This window comes from Lotus japonicus, chromosome 6 (genome assembly GCF_012489685.1).
Source record: "Lotus japonicus ecotype B-129 chromosome 6, LjGifu_v1.2".
Classification (NCBI taxonomy): Eukaryota; Viridiplantae; Streptophyta; class Magnoliopsida; order Fabales; family Fabaceae; genus Lotus; species Lotus japonicus.
Genome location: NC_080046.1, coordinates 18,922,730 through 18,943,027, shown reverse-complemented (window position 1 = coordinate 18,943,027; position 20,298 = coordinate 18,922,730). Strand labels below are relative to the sequence as shown.

Here is a 20,298-nt window from a genome sequence, read left to right as displayed (position 1 = left end):
AGACCATCTTCCTCTGAACTTTCCTCTTGGGAGAAGAGTCAAACTCTTGAGCTGGGGGTAATCTTCTGAAGAATTCATCTTCATCAATCTCAAACTCTTGTTGCTTCAGATCATCAATGTAGCATAGAATAGCCTCTGGGTTGTCTGCTTGGGTCCACAGAGGGAAATCATTCAGAGGCACCCTTCTCTATCTGATTTCAGCAGATGTATCTACATGAACAGGGGCTATTTTCGTCTTGACCAAGCCCATCTACTTCAGGGAATTGGCAGTGAAGACATCACTGACTATTGTGGACAGATCTTCTGTGCAGCCAGCATTGATCAGATCTTGTACGAAGTTGCTCTCAATGAAGAGATCTGACAGCAGTCTCCCAAAGGGGATGTACTTGATGGCAGACTTGATGGAGGCAGTGGTTCTGGACTTCCTGATGCATTCCTTCAGGTAAGAGAACAGGAAGAAGGGAAGGCAGATCTTCGTCTTATCCTGAATGAAGAATAGCATTGCCTTCTGGCAGAAGTTGATGTAATCAGGAGAGCTACCCTTTGGCCTCTGGTTGATGCAGTTAAGCAGAATCTTGTGCCAGATTCTGAGCTTGGGATGAAGATCCATCACTTTGTAGTCGCTCTTGCCAGGTTTGTAGTTGGTGTAAAGAGCCTTGTTGGTTTCTTCCTTTGTTCTGGGTTTCAACTTCGATTCAGTCAGTTGAAATCGATACCCAGTTCCAGTGTTTGCACCCAGCAGATTCACAATGGACTTCTCAGTAATGATGATTCTCCTTCCAGCAATGTGGGAGACCACTTGGGTGTCATCGCAGTCGGCATGCTTCCAAAATTCCTTGACCAATTTGTCATAAATTGGTCCTCTGAGCCTGTTGAAGTACTCTTCCCATCCCTGAGCTTGAACTTCAGGACGCAAGTCATACCCATTTGCAGCAATGTTATCTAGGTCGAATCTCCATTCTGCAAGTACTTGGAGTTCTTCAGGAGCATAAACGCAGTGAACGGCACAGCCCCGTTCTGCGATTGGAATCATCTTCTCCGACGCTTGACCTTGATTTGGATTCTCAGGACCCAGTTGGCCTGTAGCCTGACCTACTACCATGTGAGGGAACCTGGTTGCATCGGTAGCTTCAGTTCCAGTTTGTCTCACCATTTTTGAGTCGGTTGAAGGTTTGGGTTGAAGATGAAGGATGAATAGAGAGAGAGAGAGAGAGAGAGAGAGATCGTGGGTAAGAGGTTTTGAAAAACTGAAGAGAGAGAGTGTAAAACCGTAAGTGTAGGAGATCGTGTGTGTATAGTGGGTTTTGACAAATAACCGTTGTTGATTCAAAAAGCAATTTAAAATCAACGGTTAAAAATTAAAGACATGATAGTAACAGTAAATACACATATCACACGCAGGAGAGAAGCACATCAACACTCATTACGATAGACACACGTTTACTATGCATCAGAGATACTGACACACGTTTACTGTCTCAGATTCAGAGTCAGCACCAATGGGTACATATACTCTTGTTGTTCCTTTGTTGTCATCAATTTTGTTAAAAACAACCTGATGTCCTAGCCGATATTGTGACATCTGCCTTGGTGAAGGCCAAGACATCCGCCCCTGCTGGCGTGCAATGTGGGTCCCTTTTGTTATTGGTTTGGAGGATGTGATTTGTTATTACTTGAGATTCAAGTAACTTATTAAAGGGAGATATACGCGGGTTGTTTATTGTTGGAACAAATCAGTGATTGGAGATTTGTTTCTATTCTTAAGTTGTTAATCACTCATATCATATCTTGGAAGATTCTGTGCTGATATGAGTTGGATCAGAGTTGTTCTTCAGCCCAAGAAACCCTAGTGCCGCCTCTGCTGAAGTATAAATAGAACAAAGACCTAAAACGTGAGCCACCAGAGCTAAGATTGAAGATCAAGTGTTTTAGGATTGTAAGTTGTGTTTTGTTCTTGTTATTTGTGAACTGTTCTTGCTCCCTGATTCTATAAAGCAAGTTTCAGTTCTGTCTTGTGTTTGAGTGTCAAACAAACTCTATGTTATTGTTGTTCACCAATCACTGTGGCAGTGATTGAGAGAAAGTGAGAGGGGCTCTCATACTTAGGTTGAGATTCTAAGTAGAAATACACTGGGTAGATTAGGAAGTGAACTATGAACTGAGTTGTTCATGAGTGTCTGTAATTCCTGAATCTTGAGATAGTGGATTTCCTTTCTTTGGGTGCATGCAAACCCTCCAGACGTAGGTGAAGTTTCACCGAACTGGGTTACCAATCTTCTGTGTTCTACTTTATTATTTTTCTGGTTTTGTTACTGTTAGTCAGTTGTCGAACCGGTTGTCCCAGCATCGCGTTCGACATCTGTCCTGTGCGAGAACCGTATTTTCAATTGGCATCAGAGCAGGCACCCTATTCTGTTGGGTGAGCTCCAGGGAATATATACTGTTCTCAAGGACAACATTATGGATGGAAGAAGATCAATCTATATGCCACCAATTTTGGATGGTACCAATTATGACTACTGGAAGGCTCGAATGGTGGTTTTTCTCAAATCTATGGACAGTATAACATGGAAGGTAATAGTCAAGGGGTGGAAACATCCTGTGATAGCATCCACAACTGAATTGAAGCCTGAAGATAAGTGGACAAAGAAAGAAGATGACGAAGCTCTTGGAAACTCCAAAGCCTTGAATGCTATTTTTAATGGAGTTGACAAAAATATGTTCAGGTTAATCAACACATGTACTGTGGCTAAAGAAGCATGGGAGATTCTCAAGACTGCCCATGAAGGAACATCAAGAGTTCGTATGTCAAAGCTTCATCTTCTTACAACTCAGTTTGAGACTATGAAGATGAATGAGGATGAATCCATATATGAGTTTCACATGCGTATAAGGGATCTAGCCAACTCTTCTTTTGCCCTAGGGGAACCCATGTCTGAAGAAAAGTTAGCAAGAAAGATTCTCAGGTCTCTCCCCAAGAGGTTTGATATGAAGGTAACTGCCATTGAAGAAGCCCAAGACATCAGTAACATCAAGGTTGATGAACTAATTGGTTCCTTGCAAACCTTTGAGATGTCTCTTAATGGTAGATATGAGAAGAAGGCGAAGAGTATAACTTTTGTGTCCAACACTGAAGAAGATGAAGATCAGAGGGACAAGGATACTGATGCAAACATTGCAGAAGCTGTATCATTACTTAACAAAGCGTTGAAGAGTTTGGGCAGAATGTCAAATACAAATGTCCTGGACAATGTGTCGGACAATGTGAAGAATACTGAATTTCAACTCAAAGACAAACATGAGAATGATACAACCAAGGCTATTCATGTAAAGGCTCTCATTGGGAAGTGTTATTCTGATGCTGAGTCAGGTGATGGTGATGAGCAAGAACTAGTTGAAACCTACAAATTGTTGCTGGCTAAGTGGGAGGAATCATGTACGTATGGTGAGAAAATGAGAAAAGAAGTCAAAGATTTGATTGCTGAGAAGAAGCAACTTCAGAGTAATAACTCCAGTTTGCAAGAAGAAGTAAAGACCATCAGCAAGTTGCGTGAGGAGAATGAGAAACTTCAGATCACTAATGCAAAACTGCAGGAGGAGGTAACATTACTGAACTCAAAGCTTGAAGGTATGAAAAAGTCTATTCGTATGATGAATAAAAGTACTAATGTGTTAGAGGAGATTCTGGAAGTTGGGAAAACAGTTGGAGATATGGAGGGGATAGGCTTCAGCTACAAGAGTGCAAAGAAGTCTGCTTCATCTGAAAAGCAAACTAAGCAACCAATGTCAGACCCAATGTCGCATCATTCTGTACGACATGTGTACCCTCAGTTCAGAAAATCCAAGAAATTTACTTGGAGATGTCATCACTGTGGCAAACTTGGTCATATAAGGCCCTACTGTTACAAGCTATATGGATATCCTCAGTCTCATGATCAACCAAGGACTAATCCACAAGTAGCTTCATCAAGGAAAGAGTGGAAACCTAAAGAAGGAGTTAGAGTCAAGTTCTTCGGCGAGGAAGAGATGTCTCCACAGCCATCTAGGGTGAATATATCATATTCAAAGGATGTTGCTCTTCTTAAATCTCCGAGTTCTGGTGTAGATGTTATGAAGGAATGGAGGAAGAAATTTGTTGCTGCAAGTTCTCTTGAAGTCTCAAATGCACCAGCAACTGTTCATGCAAGCATAGGTGAATCTGTAAGTGCCGATCCTAATGTTATTGTGCCTAATGTGATTCATGAGATATCAGTTGAATCTGTTTCTGTTCCCAATGTTGAACCTCATGTTGAGACATTAGTTGAGACTACTTCAGATGTGAATATGGAACCCTCTGCTGGAAATCCAAACCCCATTGTTGACACATCTGAACTTGATCTCCAAATCCATCAATCTGCCTTGGGTTCTGAACCATCTACCGTTTGTAAGAAGTCAGTTATTGAAAGTGTTCATGAATTGTTGTCATTCTGGTCTTAGAAGTGATGGTTTGTTTATGCTGTGCTACCTTTGCCAAATTTGTGTTAAAAAGGGGGAGTAGTTTGGTGAAGAATCTGTGTTGTTTCTGTTGCTGTGAAGACTATGTGTGATTTGCAAGTGTTAGCTTTGGTCTGTAATAAGTTGAAGACTCTTTCAAGACAAGGCTAGTAACTGGTTTATGTTCAAGCTGCTACTGTTCAAGTTGCTACTGGTTTTCTAGTTTACACTTGTTGGATAGTTAGTGTGTGTGCTGCTATGCATATGGTATTTATACTTCAAGCAGTCTACATGGATGCATCATTTGAGGGGGGTTCCTCTATAGTTGGCTACAAAGATGCATTGATTTGAGGGGGAGTTTTTTTTTTTTTCCGCTGCTGACTCTATGTGATTTACCCTCTCTGGTTGTGAAGTTGTTTTTAGACAAAATTTGACAAAGGGGGAGATTGTTGTTCCTTTGTTGTCATCAATTTTGTTAAAAACAACCTGATGTCCTAGCCGATGTTGTGACATCTGCCTTGGTGAAGGCCAGGACATCCGCCCCTGCTGGCGTGCAATGTGGGTCCCTTTTGTTATTGGTTTGGAGGATGTGATTTGTTATTACTTGAGATTCAAGTAACTTATTAAAGGGAGATATACGCGGGTTGTTTATTGTTGGAACAAATCAGTGATTGGAGATTTGTTTCTATTCTTAAGTTGTTAATCACTCATATCATATCTTGGAAGATTCTGTGCTGATATGAGTTGGATCAGAGTTGTTCTTCAGCCCAAGAAACCCTAGTGCCGCCTCTGCTGAAGTATAAATAGAACAAAGACCTAAAACGTGAGCCACCAGAGCTAAGATTAAAGATCAAGTGTTTTAGGATTGTAAGTTGTGTTTTGTTCTTGTTATTTGTGAACTGTTCTTGCTCCCTGATTCTATAAAGCAAGTTTCAGTTCTGTGTTGTGTTTGAGTGTCAAACAAACTCTGTGTTATTGTTGTTCACCAATCACTGTGGCAGTGATTGAGAGAAAGTGAGAGGGGCTCTCATACTTAGGTTGAGATTCTAAGTAGAAATACACTGGGTAGATTAGGAAGTGAACTATGAACTGAGTTGTTCATGAGTGTCTGTAATTCCTGAATCTTGAGATAGTGGATTTCCTTTCTTTGGGTGCATGCAAACCCTCCAGACGTAGGTTAAGTTTCACCGAACTGGGTTACCAATCTTCTGTGTTCTACTTTATTATTTTTCTGGTTTTATTACTGTTAGTCAGTTGTCGAACCGGTTGTCCCAGCATCGCGTTCGGCATCTGTCCTGTGCGAGAACCGTATTTTCAATTGGCATCAGAGCAGGCACCCTATTCTGTTGGGTGAGCTCCAAGGAATATATACTGTTCTCAAGGACAACATTATGGATGGAAGAAGATCAATCTATATGCCACCAATTTTGGATGGTCAGTATCAACAAACTTCAGAAGAAGTACGCCCTTCTGTACATAATCTCTAATGAAGTGATACTTTACCTCAATGTGCTTTGCCCTTGAATGTAAGATAGGATTCTTACTCAATGAGATTGCAGCAGTGTTATCACAATAGATTGGAATATTGCTCTCAAGGATCTGATAATCCTCCAGCTGATGTTTCATCCAGAGCATCTGAGTGCTGCATATTGCTGCTGAGATATATTCTGCCTCTACAGTGGATAGTGCAATGGTTGATTGCCTCTTGCTTGCTCATGAGACTAAGTTGCTTCCCAGAAATTGACAATTTCCAGAAGTGCTTTTTCTCTCTGTTCTATCTTCAGCATAATCAGCATCACAATAACCTGAAAGCTTATACTCTGATGTTTTCTTATACATCAAGCCAAGGTTAGTGGTGCCTTTCAGATACCTTAGGATCCTCTTAACAGCAGTTAAGTGGGTTTCCCTTGGATCTGATTGGAAACGAGCACATAAATGAGCACTAAACAATATATCTGGCCTAGATGCAGTTAAGTATAGAAGTGATCCTATCATACCACGATAGAGCTTCTAACAAACTTTACCACATGCATCTTCTTTCTCCAGAATGCATGTAGGATGCATTGGAGTCTTGGCCACTGTAGAATCCAGCATATTGAACTTCTTCAGAAGTTCTTTAGTGTACTTGCTCTGATGGATATATGTTCCTTCTGGTGTTTGATCAACTTGTATTCCCAGAAAGTACTTGAGTTCTCCCATCATACTCATCTCAAATTCAGCCTGCATCATCTCAGAAAATTCTTTGCATAGAGATTGATTAGCAGAACCAAATATAATATCATCAACATAAATTTGCACAATTAAGATATCATCTTTGTAAGTTTTTCAAAAGAGAGTTGTATCTACTTTACCCCTTACAAACTCATTTTCCAGAAGGAATGAGCTGAGTCTCTCATACCATGCTCTGGGAGCTTGCTTCAGACCATAGAGTGATTTCTTCAACTTGAACACATGGTCTGGATTCTTCTCATCCTCAAAACCTGGGGGTTGATGAACGTAAACTTCCTCTGATATGTATCCATTTAGGAAGGCACTCTTAACATCCATCTGATGTAGGATTATGTTGTGATTTACTGAGAAAGAGATCAACAGTCTGATTGCTTCTAATCTTGCTACTGGAGCAAATGTTTCAGTGTAGTCTATTCCTTCCTGCTGGCTGTAGCCTTGAGCAACTAGCCTTGCCTTGTTTCTGACTACATCTCCTTTCTCATTCAACTTGTTTCTGAACACCCATTTTGTTCCAATTACGTGGACATTTTCAGGCTTCTTCACTAAGCTCCAAACATCATTCTTGGAGAATTGATTCAATTCTTCTTCCATGGCCAGAATCCAGTCCTTGTCCTGAAGAGCTTCATCAATTGACTTGGGTTCAATTAAGGACACCAATCCTTTCAGACTAAGCAGGGTCTCATCAGAGGGTCTGAAGGCTGATCTGGTTCTGACTGGTTCGTCTTTGTTGCCCAGAATCAATTCCTTAGGATGAGCTGCAGTGATTCTGCTCTTCTTCAGAGTTTGTGAATCAGAGGGACCAGCTTCTTCTTCTGGTTCATCTTCCTCTGGCTCAGCTTCCTCTGGAGCTTTGCCTTTGTCAGATACATTTATACTTAAATCTGCAAATTTCTCAACTAGGTTTGACTGGTCAGAGTCAAGCTTATCGTCAAATCTAACATGAATAGATTCTTCAATATTTTTAGCATTAGAATTATAGAATCTAAAACCTTTAGATCTTTAAGAGTAACCAAGTAATAGACATTTAGAAGACTTAGCATCAAATTTATGCAATCTATCCTTAGTATTAAGAACATAACAAACACAACCAAAAGGATGAAAGTAAGAAATGTTGGGTTTTATGTTCTTCCACAATTCATAGGGAGTCTTATTCAGAATTGGTCTCACAGAGATTCTGTTCTGAATGTAACACGCTGTGTTTACTGCCTCTGCCCAAAAGTGCTTAGCCATACCAGTTTCTTGGAGCATGGTTCTAGCCATCTCCAGAAGAGTTCTGTTCTTCCTCTCAACAACACCATTTTGTTAAGGAGTTCTGGGACAAGAGAAATCATGTGCAATTCCAAAGGAATCAAACAGACTCTCAAACTTGTCATTCTCAAACTCTCCACCATGGTCACTTCTGACACGCACAATCCTACAAGCCTTCTCGTTTTGCACTTGGGCTATGAAGGTAGAGAACACAGCATGAGACTCATCCTTGCGGGTTAAAAACTTTACCCATGTCCAGCGGCTATAGTCATCAACAATGACCATCCCATATCTCTTGCCACCTATAGACTCAGTTTTCACTGGTCCAAAAAGGTCGATATGCAGAAGTTCCAACGGCCTTGAGGTTGATACAACATTCTTTGCCTTGAAAGGGACTTTTGTGAATTTGCCTTTCTGACATGCTTCACAAAGAGCGTCTGAAGAGAACTTCAGAGTGGGCAAGCCCCTGACAAGGTTTAGCTTGCTCAGTTGTGAAATCTTTCTCATACTGGCATGCCCTAACCGTCTATGCCATACCCATTGCTCTTCATTAACAGACAGAAGGCACTTCACATTCTGAGCCTCCAACTCAGATAATCTGATCTTATAAATGTTGTTCTTCCTCTTGCTGTTAAACAGAATAGAGCCATCGATCTGACTTACAGCCCGGCAGGACTTTTGATTAAAGATAACATCATAACCCTTGTCAGCTAATTGACTTATAGACAATAAGTTATGAGTTAAGCCGTCTACCAATAAAACATTATCAATGCATGGACTACTATCTACACAAATAGTACCAGTACCAATAATTTTACCCTTTTCGTTGCCACCAAAGCCAACTTCACCTCCAGGCTTAAGTTTTAGCTCTTGGAACATACGCCTTTCTCCCGTCATGTGACGCGAGCATCCACTGTCCAGATACCATGACTGGTGTTTCAGTGGAGCTATCAAGGATATCTCATTTTCATCGTCTGAGTTGGGATCTCCTTCAGATTCTGAGTCAGAGTCAACAGCATCCTTTGACTCTGCTCCTTTGTCTTTGAAAATTGCCATGAGTCCTTGGACTTCACCATCAGAGTCAACATCCTCTGACTCTGATTCATCAAAAGTCACCATCAGACTTTTCTTGGTCTTGAAGTGCTTCTTTGGCCTCTTGTCCTTCTTCAACTTTGGACAGTCACTTTTGTAGTGCCCTGATTCTTTGCACTCAAAGCATGTGACTTCCTTAATTGAGGACTTCTTCTGGCCTGAGGATTCAGACTTTCCTTTGGCCTTTCCAGAGCCTTTGTACTTGCTCTGCCTGTGCTTCCAGATTCGGTTGAGTCTTTTAGAGTTCAGAGTCAGCTCATCTTCATCAGAATCTTCTGATGCTTCTTCAGATTCTTCTTCTTCAGCTTGAAGAGCTTTTGACTTTTCTGCTTTAGCCTTCTCAGATTTGGATTTTAAGGCTATTGACTTCTTCCTCAGATCTTGCATCTCTGAGCGCTTCAGCTCATGGCATTTCAAAATGCTGATGAGTTCTTCTAAACTCATACGCTCGACATCTCTCGTGAGCTCTATTGAAGTCACCAAGGGCATCCAGCTTTTAGGAAGACATCTGATGACCCTTATGACATGATATTTTGTTGTGTAGCTCTTGTTGAGAGGTCGTATTCCAGCTACAAGCAACTGAAATCTGGAAAACATGTCTTCAATGGACTCGTTTGGCTCCATGACGAAGGATTCATACTTTTGGATCAAAGACAATGCCTTTGATTCTTTGACTTTCTTGTTTCCTTCATGAGACATCTTCAGGGATTCAAAAATGTCTTTTGCATACTCACGATCAGTAATCTTCGGGTACTCTTCATAAGAGATAGCACTTAGAAGAATTGCTCTAGCTTTGTGATGTTGTGAGTAAAGCTTCTTTTGATCTGCGGTCATCTCTGACCTTGGGATCTTCTTGCCTTCTTCATCAGTTGGACGCTCATAGCCATCCACAATAATATCCCAGAGATCTGCATCAAAACCCAGAAAGAAACTTTCAAGTCTATCTTTCCAATATTCGAACCTTTGACCGTCGAACATGGGAGGCTTTGCATTATAACCATCTCTTTGAGTTTCACTGGTGGTAGCCATTGTTTTTCACACCGGCCTGGATCACTGAACACTGTTAGGTGTGGTAATCAGAACTTGCGCTCTGATACCAATTGAAGGTATGAAAAACGGTAGAAAGGGGGGTTTGAATAACGTTTTCAAGATAAAACTTCCACCTTAAAGATTTTAACAAATATTTTCGAGAACTAAGTGCTAAAGATAAGAGATAGAAAAGCACACAAGGATTTTTATCCTGGTTCACTTGATAAATCCCTCAAGCTAATCCAGTCCACCCGTTAAGGTGATTTCTTCCTTCTTAGAATGAAGGCAATCCACTAATCAGGTAAAGTGTTACAACTGCACTTGAAACCTACAAGTGACTAACAATTACACTGACTTAGCTCACACTAAGATTCACTCTCTTAGTCTTCTCTAGGATCCGATCAACCTTGATCTCCTAAAGGTAACTAAACAAACTGTTTAAGAAAGAATGTTTACAAGAGATTTGCTTCTGAAAAGCTAATAGTAAACACAATGAATTCAGATGAAAGAATGCTTAGAAGTTTTTGAATATAGCTTGCGCGTGTGTAATTCTTCCAACCGCATCTTTCAATCTTCAGCCTCTATTTATACTCCAAGGATTAGGGTTTGAACGCTGCATGGAAATGCTACCGTTGGAGGGCAGTTCTAGAAATTCCAGCTTCTGCTGTGGCTGAGAACGTTAGGTAGGTCGTCAGGAAAGTACATATGCTTTTGTACTTGGATAGTGACTTGACCTTTAAACCTAGGAGACTTCTGATCAGGGGAATGCTTCATGTTGGAACTTGTGAAGCCGGTTGATCAGAGTCAGAGGGAAAGCACAGATCCTCTCACCGTTGTATCTTCTGATTCTGAACTCAGAGGGAAGTACATGGTCTTCAAAGTTTCTTGCTTCTGGACATCAGAGTTTCCATTAATCAGCTTCTGGATCTTCAGAGTCTTCTACACCATCAGAACATCTGAGCCTTCAGAGTTTCTTGGTTGTCAAAACTTCTGGATCTTCAGAACTTCAAGTGACTGAGTCCATATCAGAGCTTGTATAACTTCAGATCTTCTGAAGCATTTCTACTGTTCAGAGTGAACATAGATGTTGCGAAAGCGTTGCTTGGGTCACTCTTTATGCACAGTGCTTCTGATTTGTGTGAGATTGAATTGAGGTCAGAGCCTGTAAATAGCACACTCAGAAAAACACGTTAGAGTACCATAATTGTTCATACTCAAAAGTTAACTTGTAATCATCAAAACATAGAGTTGTACTACTCGATCAAAACTTGATCTTACATGCAGTACTTCGAAAGTCTTCTCAATTTCTTGGATCCATAGATCTGCATTGTCCGGGTCAGTCCCACCCGTGAACTTGGGTGGATCCTGCCTTCTGAAATCATTCAGTCCCTTGTTCTGGTCCAGGGCTGCTTCTCTCTGAAGCCGGTGTAGCTCGCGTGTATCCTCAGTAGCACGCCTATGTGCATTGTCATTCGTCTGTACAGTCATTGCTTGGACCAAAGTGTCTCCATCTCAGCAAGTTGGTTAGAGTTCACCATGTTCTGTTTAGTTAAACAAACAGTTAGTACTAATCATAAGATAGCATTTAGCATGACTATACAATATGATTAAGCAATAACTTCAATCAATTCTAAGCGAAAAATCGCTTGGCAGACAATCAATTTTTACTCTTTGTAGAGTCACACAACCTAGCACAGAAGACATATTCCCCAAAGACTCCCGAAAGACTCGACAAGCTCTGATACCACAATGTAACACCCCGATTTTGGTGGCGTCACTTTAGTAACCAAAAAGAAAATAAGGCGGAAAAGCAGTTATTTTTTTCATTTTGATTAAATATAAATAGACTTGTCGAAATAAGTACGGCCCTTGCTGCAACTAAAAACATCGCCACGAGTGTCCCCAAGTGGCGGAAAGTAACATCAACTAATTGGAAGTAGCGCCCGCAGGCAAATAAGTGCAACTCATAGACAGAGTCATAGGTTTTATAATACAGTCCTCCAAGAAAGTAAGTCAGCCCAAAACGGCCTCCAAAAGACTTCCTACGTCCGACAAACTCCCTGTGATCCTCATGGAAGGGAACCACACAAAAAATCTAATAGTCGGGGACCTACCCTGCCCCAAAATAAGAAATGAAGGTCAGAGCTATGACCACGAAACCCGATATACTACACCCCTAGCATCGACCTTCATCCGATCCTGCATGAAGTCCGAGTCCATGTCGAAGGCTCAGTAGTAGTCATTTCGCTCCGGGTCTTCCCCGAACGACGAAGAATCACGAAAGAATCCATCGACGACATCTGACAAAAAGGGCATACATAGCCCCCCAAACACAGGTAGCACGTGCAAGGGTCAACTTACAGAATATAGTATAGAGAATACAAGACAACAAGTAAAGTATAAGGAGTACATATATATATATATGTTGTATATATACGTATAAGTTCTGCATTGTCTACCCTATGGTTTAAACATAGCATGTTATCAAATCTCTAATACAATTCAATCATCAAAGCACATAACAATGTTTATCAACATCAAATCATCAAAACACATAACGATGTTTATCAACATCAAATCATCAAAACACATAACGAATATAGTTAGAGTGCATGATATGTCATTGCAACGTCAATTTCAACGGTTCCGGAAGAAGTAGGCTGGGCACGATCGAGTCGGTCCTAACACTGGCATTGTGACGACCATAACCCTCGAGTGTCACTTACAACCTTGACATAGCCGGATCAGTCCTAACCCTGCGGGTCGACTTTTCCCTCCGCTATGCCTGACAATCAACAGGTCGATCCTAACCTTACGGTCGATCATATCCCCCGTCGATGCCCGAATTACCCGAAGGCATAAACTGTACCCGAAGGCATAAACTATACCCGAAGGCATAAACTGTATCTCATGATGATTCCTCAAATCATCTGACTCATCTCCATCCGATGGTCAAAACTGCTCAGCGAGCAAAGAGTATCAACATACTCGGAAACTACCCGTTTCCCGGCTTATCTTTTAGATAGCCCACAACAAAACTGCTCCTCGAGTAAAAGAGTATCAACATACTCCAAACTTATTAGTTTTCCTCAAACACTTGGACTCGACGACACTTCTCATTTTCCAAAACTAAGATTCAAACCCTAAGCTTTCATCTGAGATTGTTATCATTTATTTAAAGGTTCAGAGGTTGTTTAATGTCTTATGAATTTTCCTTGTAAAATAGTTTCCATTTAGTCTTATCGCAACCTTATGAGTTTCAAAGATCCCATATCCCAATAACTCCTAGAGAATGTCTCGATCCACTAAAACAATAACAAGGCCTGAACCTCCATTCATCCCGTCAAACTTTCCCAAAATCTCATAATAAATTTGGCATGACCTACCCGCTATCCTCACTCTCCAGTACCACAGATATATGTGTAATAGCATAGTTAAATTAGCATAGTCCAAAAATCATGGCTCATATATCAACACATCCTAGATTAACCACGTAGCACTTAGCATATAGAGCAATTATCACACATCCTAGATTAACCATGTAGCACTTAGCATGTGAATCAATCTCAAAAACAATCAATAGATGAATAATCATCATTGTAAGCCGAAGCCTGAGAAAACATTTCCCAGTCAAACACAAACAAGTGCATAAACAGTAAATCAAGTCGAATGCGTCGACACCTAAAGCATTAACTAATAGTTCAGTGAGTAGCCCTCACCTGTAGTTCTTCCAGCGTTCTCCTCAAACGTTCCTTCACACTCTATGCCTCCTTCTCCTTGAAACTCCTCAAATGAACCTTAGAGCAAAAACCACAGAATTCCATCATAATCAGTCAGGAACTCAGCAAACCATACTCACTAAGGTTACACGAAGTAGCACATACTCCTTGTACGATAATCTAGATCGATAGAACGAGTTTTCGAAAAGAAATTTTCTTCCTCCCCATACTCACTTTAATTGTGTGCGCCGACTTTTCTTCGATCAAACTTGGTTCCTAGGCTATTATTAGTCGTAACTAAGGTGAATCTAAACTCGGAAAAATTATCGGATCGAAAACTGTCGCAGGGGTATTTTGGTCAATATTTTTAGCTCATAATTTCAAAATTGGAATTTCGAAAAACAAAATGGATGGGGACGTCACCAACGACGTTTATGACGACTAATCCTACTAGCGCTAAGCTAAGTCGATAGTTTTCAGTCCAAAGGTTGAAACTTTGTCTAAAAATGGGTATTTGGAGCAGAATTGAAACTCGGCGGCAATTCGTCGAGAATCGGCGAAATGTAATCCGCTAAACATGCTCTTGGGCACGTAGGGAAGATGTTTAGATAGAAAGATGAAGTTATCTGGATATTTTTGCAAAAACCTCAAAACTAAGAGTACAGAAAGACATAGTAAAAAGCTATGGAAACGACGATCAGAGGTAAAGATTAGCAACTATACCTCGATACCTTCAAGTAGCAATTGTTGAATCAACGATCAAGCAAGAAATGGCAAAAATCTTTTCTCCTCCCTCTCCTCTCAAGCTCGCGGCCTCTTCAATGGAAATGGTGAAGAGTTTTGATTTTTTTTCTCCTATTTATATGGGATGGAAAAATGCTGGAAAATGAAAATTTCGCGATTCCGGTTTTTCCGGCTTTATTCTCCGTGAATTCTAAGATAGGTTTTGGTGACAGAATTCCAAAACTCAAAAGAGGTTTCTTGGAATTTAGGTAAACAATCCAAAGTCGGTGTAAATCTATTTTACCCGAAAAACTACATTTTACAGTGGATGTCGGAAGAGAAAACTTCCTTCTGAAGAAAGATTGGAAACATCAGGAGAAATGGGTGTATGCGTGTGGAATCTTCATTTGAAGCTCCGAATAGAAAAAGTCTTCATCGTCGGTTGATTTTAGGTTTCTTGAACTATCAGGGTTTTAGTTTCGGCAAACCTCCGAGGATTGGAATCGGACGTTCGTACATTCTAGGGTTTCGCATCGAAACGCTTGTTATAGATGGAGTAAGAGAAGTTCTAACATTTCTCTGAAGATTTTTGGAATTAGTTTCCATCGTGTCTTTAAGTGTAAATTAGCTATTTACTAGTGTTCTTGCCCTAGGTTTAAACGAATATTAGTCGTGCTATAACTTTTATCGATTTTGATACAATCCTTAGACTTTTCCTGAACTTTCTCCTTCATAAATTTATTCCATTCAATAAACTCTTGTTCAGGTTTCTCTTCACGATACATCAAACCTTATCACAAATAGGAATTTTATTCACTTATTCTAAACTTAAAAACTTGGGTCTTACATAGTAGATTTGGTTAGATCGGTCTCTTCCTTCGTTGGTTAGTTTCGCTGGTTTTTATTCTTTTCTAATGTAATGTTTCTAAATTTCTATTGTGAGGGAATCATGTTATTGGTGCTGTTTGGTTTGTTAAAATGTTGGTCATATTTTCATTTATGCCAATGCTTCCACAAGGGGATCTTTGCAGAAAGGTGGACAAAAAGTTTGTGTACTTTGGTATTCATCAAGTGAGTAGATATGGTATGAGCAAAACATTGACGTGTTGTAGATTTAAGGTTCTTCTATGCACAAAAGTTATGACAAGGTTTAATAGTCTCATAGCTTAATGTAAATTCTAACTATGAGATTTTTCTCAGTGACAAATAAAATGATCACCCTTCTGTATTAAGTTAAAGTTAGCTTGACTATTAGCCTCCAAAATAATTTTTGAGTTACCACTTACCACAAAGGCTGGCAAGCTGAAAACCACAATTGGGCATATTTGGAGAAATTACTATACATTTTATGGCAGGATTTGGGATAGTAGTAAATTTCATTTCGGCTGATATGACATTTTTTTTACTTGATGTTGTTGAAAACATGAAATTTGAATTGAGAAGAATAGAAGCTTGAGTTATGAATAGATTTAGGACATGTTTCTATTTGTTATTACATCACCTAATCGTGGGGGCTTATGGAAACTCGGAAATGATATGTTGTAGATGTAGAATTTGTTAGGCCTCTACTGCCAATTTTTCTAAAATGATTTTATTATTCACTACTCTTTCTGTTTTAGATAGAGGTGTGCAGATTTGAGGCACTACTCTATAAACTCCCTTCATGTGCTGCTTTGAGGCACTACTCACTAAACTCCCTCAGTCCTGCAACCAATACAACCATAGTTACATGTTCTACCACCCCCAGAGGCCATTGGAATTCATTAGAATGCAGAAAGTGGCGAAGAAAGAGTTAGACGAGGAAGTGGAATGAAGAAATTTTTTTGTTATCATTGCCCTTTAGTGATTTGGACTCATGGACTAATGTGTTGTTGGCACTTCTTATCCACATCCACTCTTGCTGGATTGAGGAGGACCCTCTAGGGACCTCAATTCTGATCAATCATGATGTAACACCAGCAGTTTTTTCTGCTCTTTCTTGAATGAGAAACAGGAATTGCCCCTCAAAAAAAAAGATATGAAAGAAAGTGAGATATGAATAAATCATTACCTAGGTATGTGTCTAAATATTTTCTTTTAGTTACAAATATCTATCTCACAGTCTAATATGTTATTACATTTCAGCCAACTTTTTAAATTTTACAGTAAATGTTGCGCCAAATTACAAGTTGATAGGGGGTCAAACACAACTAACATTTGAAACTCATCTAATTCATATATATAAGAAAAATAAAACATTTAAACATAAATATAAGATACTAATTAAAATTGTATGGCTTATTAAATACACCATTGTATTATTCCATATACATCAAATTCTCAATAATTGTAATTAAGTGGAGTTCCTGAACCAAGTGGGTTGGTGTAGTGGTTCAGCACTTTATCCTTTAAGCAAGTGGTTGGGGGTTTGAATCCTAACTCTTGCAAATAGAAAAAACTCATTGGCCAGCCCCCTACCGCTTAGTGCGCTGGCGTGGGACGATGGATTAATCTCACAGCTGTCGGCTGTGGGGATACCTTGGTCAAGACAAAAAAAAAAGTGAAATTCCTAAAAAATTATTTGTGCATCGCACGGACAAACGAGTTTAATACTAGTAATAACATAATATTATTACTATCCTGTCATATTCTATCTCGTCGTTGCCACGAAACGGACACTTAAGGATAAAGGAAAACGAAACATCGAAGAAAGGCAGAAACTGGACTTGTCCATGCCACAAGAAAAGATTAAAAAATTGATTGAAGCGATGTACGTTTTTCTTGAGAATTTTCCTATTTTCCTATTCTTATTTATTAGTTGTCTTTGCATTGGTCTTGTGCAACACGCCCACACGTTAACGGCAAGACTTGGCCTTCGCCGTCCATTCAAGACTAAGTCAAGTCTTTTGTTTTTTACGGAAGGAAACCTCATCCCACTTCATCGTAGTTATGATTTTTAATTTCCTCTTAAATGCAATTTTAATCATGAAAAACACTGAACCAACTAACCAATTATTGCTGTAAAAAAAAGCTAACCATAGTTATTGTATAAAGCTTAATAGTAGTTTTGGTCTCTCACTTATTATTATTTGATAATTATTATAATTTATGATCCCTCATAGAATGACCTTGTAAGCTAATAAATTTCTTGAGGACCAAAACTATCAAATCATGATAAGTCAGGATAAAAAATGCTATTAAACCTCGTATAAACTACAAAAAGTACAATAAAATTGAGAAAGTGTACGAAGTACTTATTAACTAATTCTTACTCGTATGTTATTTTAATGAAGACATTTTAGACCAAGGACTTTATTTTGGCATTATCCTTCTAGAATCATAATTCATAAACTCATTTACTTTTTTGTTAAAAGAATATACTTGCCCCCTCCTTCCCTTGTCAAAATGAGAGACAGGAAATGAGGAATGACATTGAAAATTTATATTGTTTATTATTCATATTATTTGACACTTGGATGAAAAAGAAAAGAAACAAGAAAATAACCTTTCATCTGACCTTAGTTTTTATATTTAATAATTTGTCTTTTCCATTTTTTTCTCTTTCTCTTTCTTTTACATTATATTATCAATCTGAACTTACATATTTATCATTTTTTATCCATTAAGAAATGAAATAAACCTACCAAATGGGTCTCTACTAATCAATATTACTACTCATGAGGTTGGCCGCTCATTTAGTAACACAATTTGAGTTTACCAGAAAAAATATTAAATTCAATCACTGCACAATACATTTAAAATAGTGATGAAGACGAGTCTTAATCGTAATTGAATCCTGATTTCGAAATAATCAGTGTGATTCACCTCAAGAATAAATAATGACAATTGCTCTTTTTCTTTTTAAATAATTGTTTTATCTTTAAAGTTGGGATAAGTGTAGGAAGAGTCAACAAAAGCCAACCGAGTCAACTTTGCTTTCATTATACAATATGATAGAATGATATCAACATTAGACCCATTCATTTCTATTGCCATTCCAGCATCTTATTCCACATTCATTCTCAATCCACATCTTCATCCCACCGAACTGTAAAGACCAAAAACAGAGCCATCCATGGATACAGAGCAAGAAGAGATGCAATTCCTAGGCCTCTTCGGAGTCTACAGAGAATCCTACAAGATCATCCTCTCATGGAGAAAAATCTTCAGCCAAATCACCCTAACTCTAATCCTCCCTCTCACCTTTATCCTCCTCATCCACATGGAAGTCTCCAACATCCTCTTCAGCAAGATCAACAACAACACACAGGAAATGCTCTACACACCACAGGACACACCCCAACACAAAAAACTCTCCGACATGATCTCCTCTGAGTGGGCCACCTATTGGCTCTTCAAGCTTGCCTACATCACCTTCCTCCTAATCTTCTCCCTCCTCACAACCTCCGCCGTCGTCTACACCGTCGCCTCGATCTACACCGCGAGAGACATAACGTTCCGCGGAGTCCTCAGCGTTGTCCCAAGAGTCTGGAAGAGACTCATGGTCACTTTTCTCTCCACTTTTGTGGCGCTTTTCATTTACAACTTAGTGGCGATTTTTGTTTTGGTCATACTGGCACTCACAATTCTGAGACAGAGTTATGGGATTCCAATTATGGTTGTCATGGGGATATTTTATATTGCTGGGCTTGTGTATTTGACTGTGATTTGGCAATTGGCGAGTGTTGTGACGGTTTTGGAAGACTCTTATGGGTTTAAAGCAATGATGAAGAGCAATGAGTTGATGAAGGGGAAGATGGGTTTGTCCATACTCATTATTTTGACGCTCAATGTTCCCTCCTTTTTGATTTACCTTTTGTTCAACAAGCTGGTGGTGCAAGGATTGAGGCTGGGTTATGTGGAAAAAACAGCTTATGGGATCTTGTGTCTCATACTTTTGTCTCATTTGATTCTGTTTGGGCATGTGATCCAATCTGTGCTTTACTTTGTTTGCAAGTCCTACCATCATCAGAATATTGACAAGTCTGCTTTGTCAGATCATCTTGAAGTGTATCATGGTGAGTATGAGCCATTGAAGGCCAAAGATGTTCAGCTGGAGCACTACCAGGTCTAATAGACTGTCTAGCTAGAAGTCTAGAACAAACACTAATAATTGTTTATTTTTATATATATATCTAAATTGGCAATTGTGCGTATAGATATATATAGGATCTGCTACTACGGTTCAATTTCTTGATGTTCTAAGAATTAAGTATCATTTTGTGAAATCTAAGGATTATTTGTAGCCTGTGGCTTTCTTTTTGTGTAAGATATTAATAAATTCTTGGAGAAGTTCATTTTAGCATCGATTTACATGAAGAATCTCACTTGGCCTCTTCCTAAATCTATCTACCTTCAATTTTGGGGGTTTATTAACTATTTTGTTTGTGGGAATTGGAGGTAACGAAAGAGGGAGCGAATTTTAGTAAACAATCTCCGGTTTAGTTCATAAATTTAGAAGTCACAATTTCTTTTTCCATAAATCAAGAAAGGAAATTAAGAAAAATAAGGGCTTTTTCATTGAAGTTTTAATTTAAATATACTGTCCGCAAAATGTGGTCAAACAAACAAAGTCCAATTTCGGATCTCTAATTTTTATTTGTCATGGACAGTCACAACCCTCACCATTGAAAGGTATACTCTATTTTCAAATTTTTCAAGATTCATAGTAAATGGTTTTATCGTCCTCATGCAATTAGAAATATAATGTCGTTCTTTAGCAAAATCGCTTAAGCAATTGGTTCTTAGCTAGCAATTAATAGCACATGTGTAATTAAAACAAGCAAGAGTTTAAACGGATTGAAAA

The 20,298-nt window shown here is 39.2% G+C and overlaps 2 protein-coding genes across 2 annotated transcripts; both read left to right on the top strand.

The window, feature by feature from the left end:
* The first annotated feature begins 3,939 nt into the window (after positions 1–3,939).
* On the top strand, positions 3,940–5,295 carry LOC130724675 (uncharacterized). Its single transcript, XM_057575954.1, has one exon. It carries the CDS (start codon positions 4,027–4,029, stop codon positions 4,474–4,476), a length of 450 nt encoding a protein of 149 aa, XP_057431937.1. The 5' UTR covers positions 3,940–4,026; the 3' UTR covers positions 4,477–5,295.
* A 13,155-nt stretch (positions 5,296–18,450) lies between these two features.
* LOC130724568 (uncharacterized) lies at positions 18,451–19,794 on the top strand. Its single transcript, XM_057575836.1, has one exon. The coding sequence runs from the start codon at positions 18,568–18,570 to the stop codon at positions 19,564–19,566; it is 999 nt and encodes a 332-aa protein (XP_057431819.1). The 5' UTR covers positions 18,451–18,567; the 3' UTR covers positions 19,567–19,794.
* Positions 19,795–20,298: the final 504 nt, after the last annotated feature.

Bases quoted from the DNA above. Each gene is read 5' to 3' on its own strand.
- LOC130724568 (XM_057575836.1), top strand. From the start codon at position 18,568: ATGGATACAGAGCAAGAAGAGATGCAATTCCTAGGCCTCTTCGGAGTC.
- LOC130724675 (XM_057575954.1), top strand. From the start codon at position 4,027: ATGTCTCCACAGCCATCTAGGGTGAATATATCATATTCAAAGGATGTT.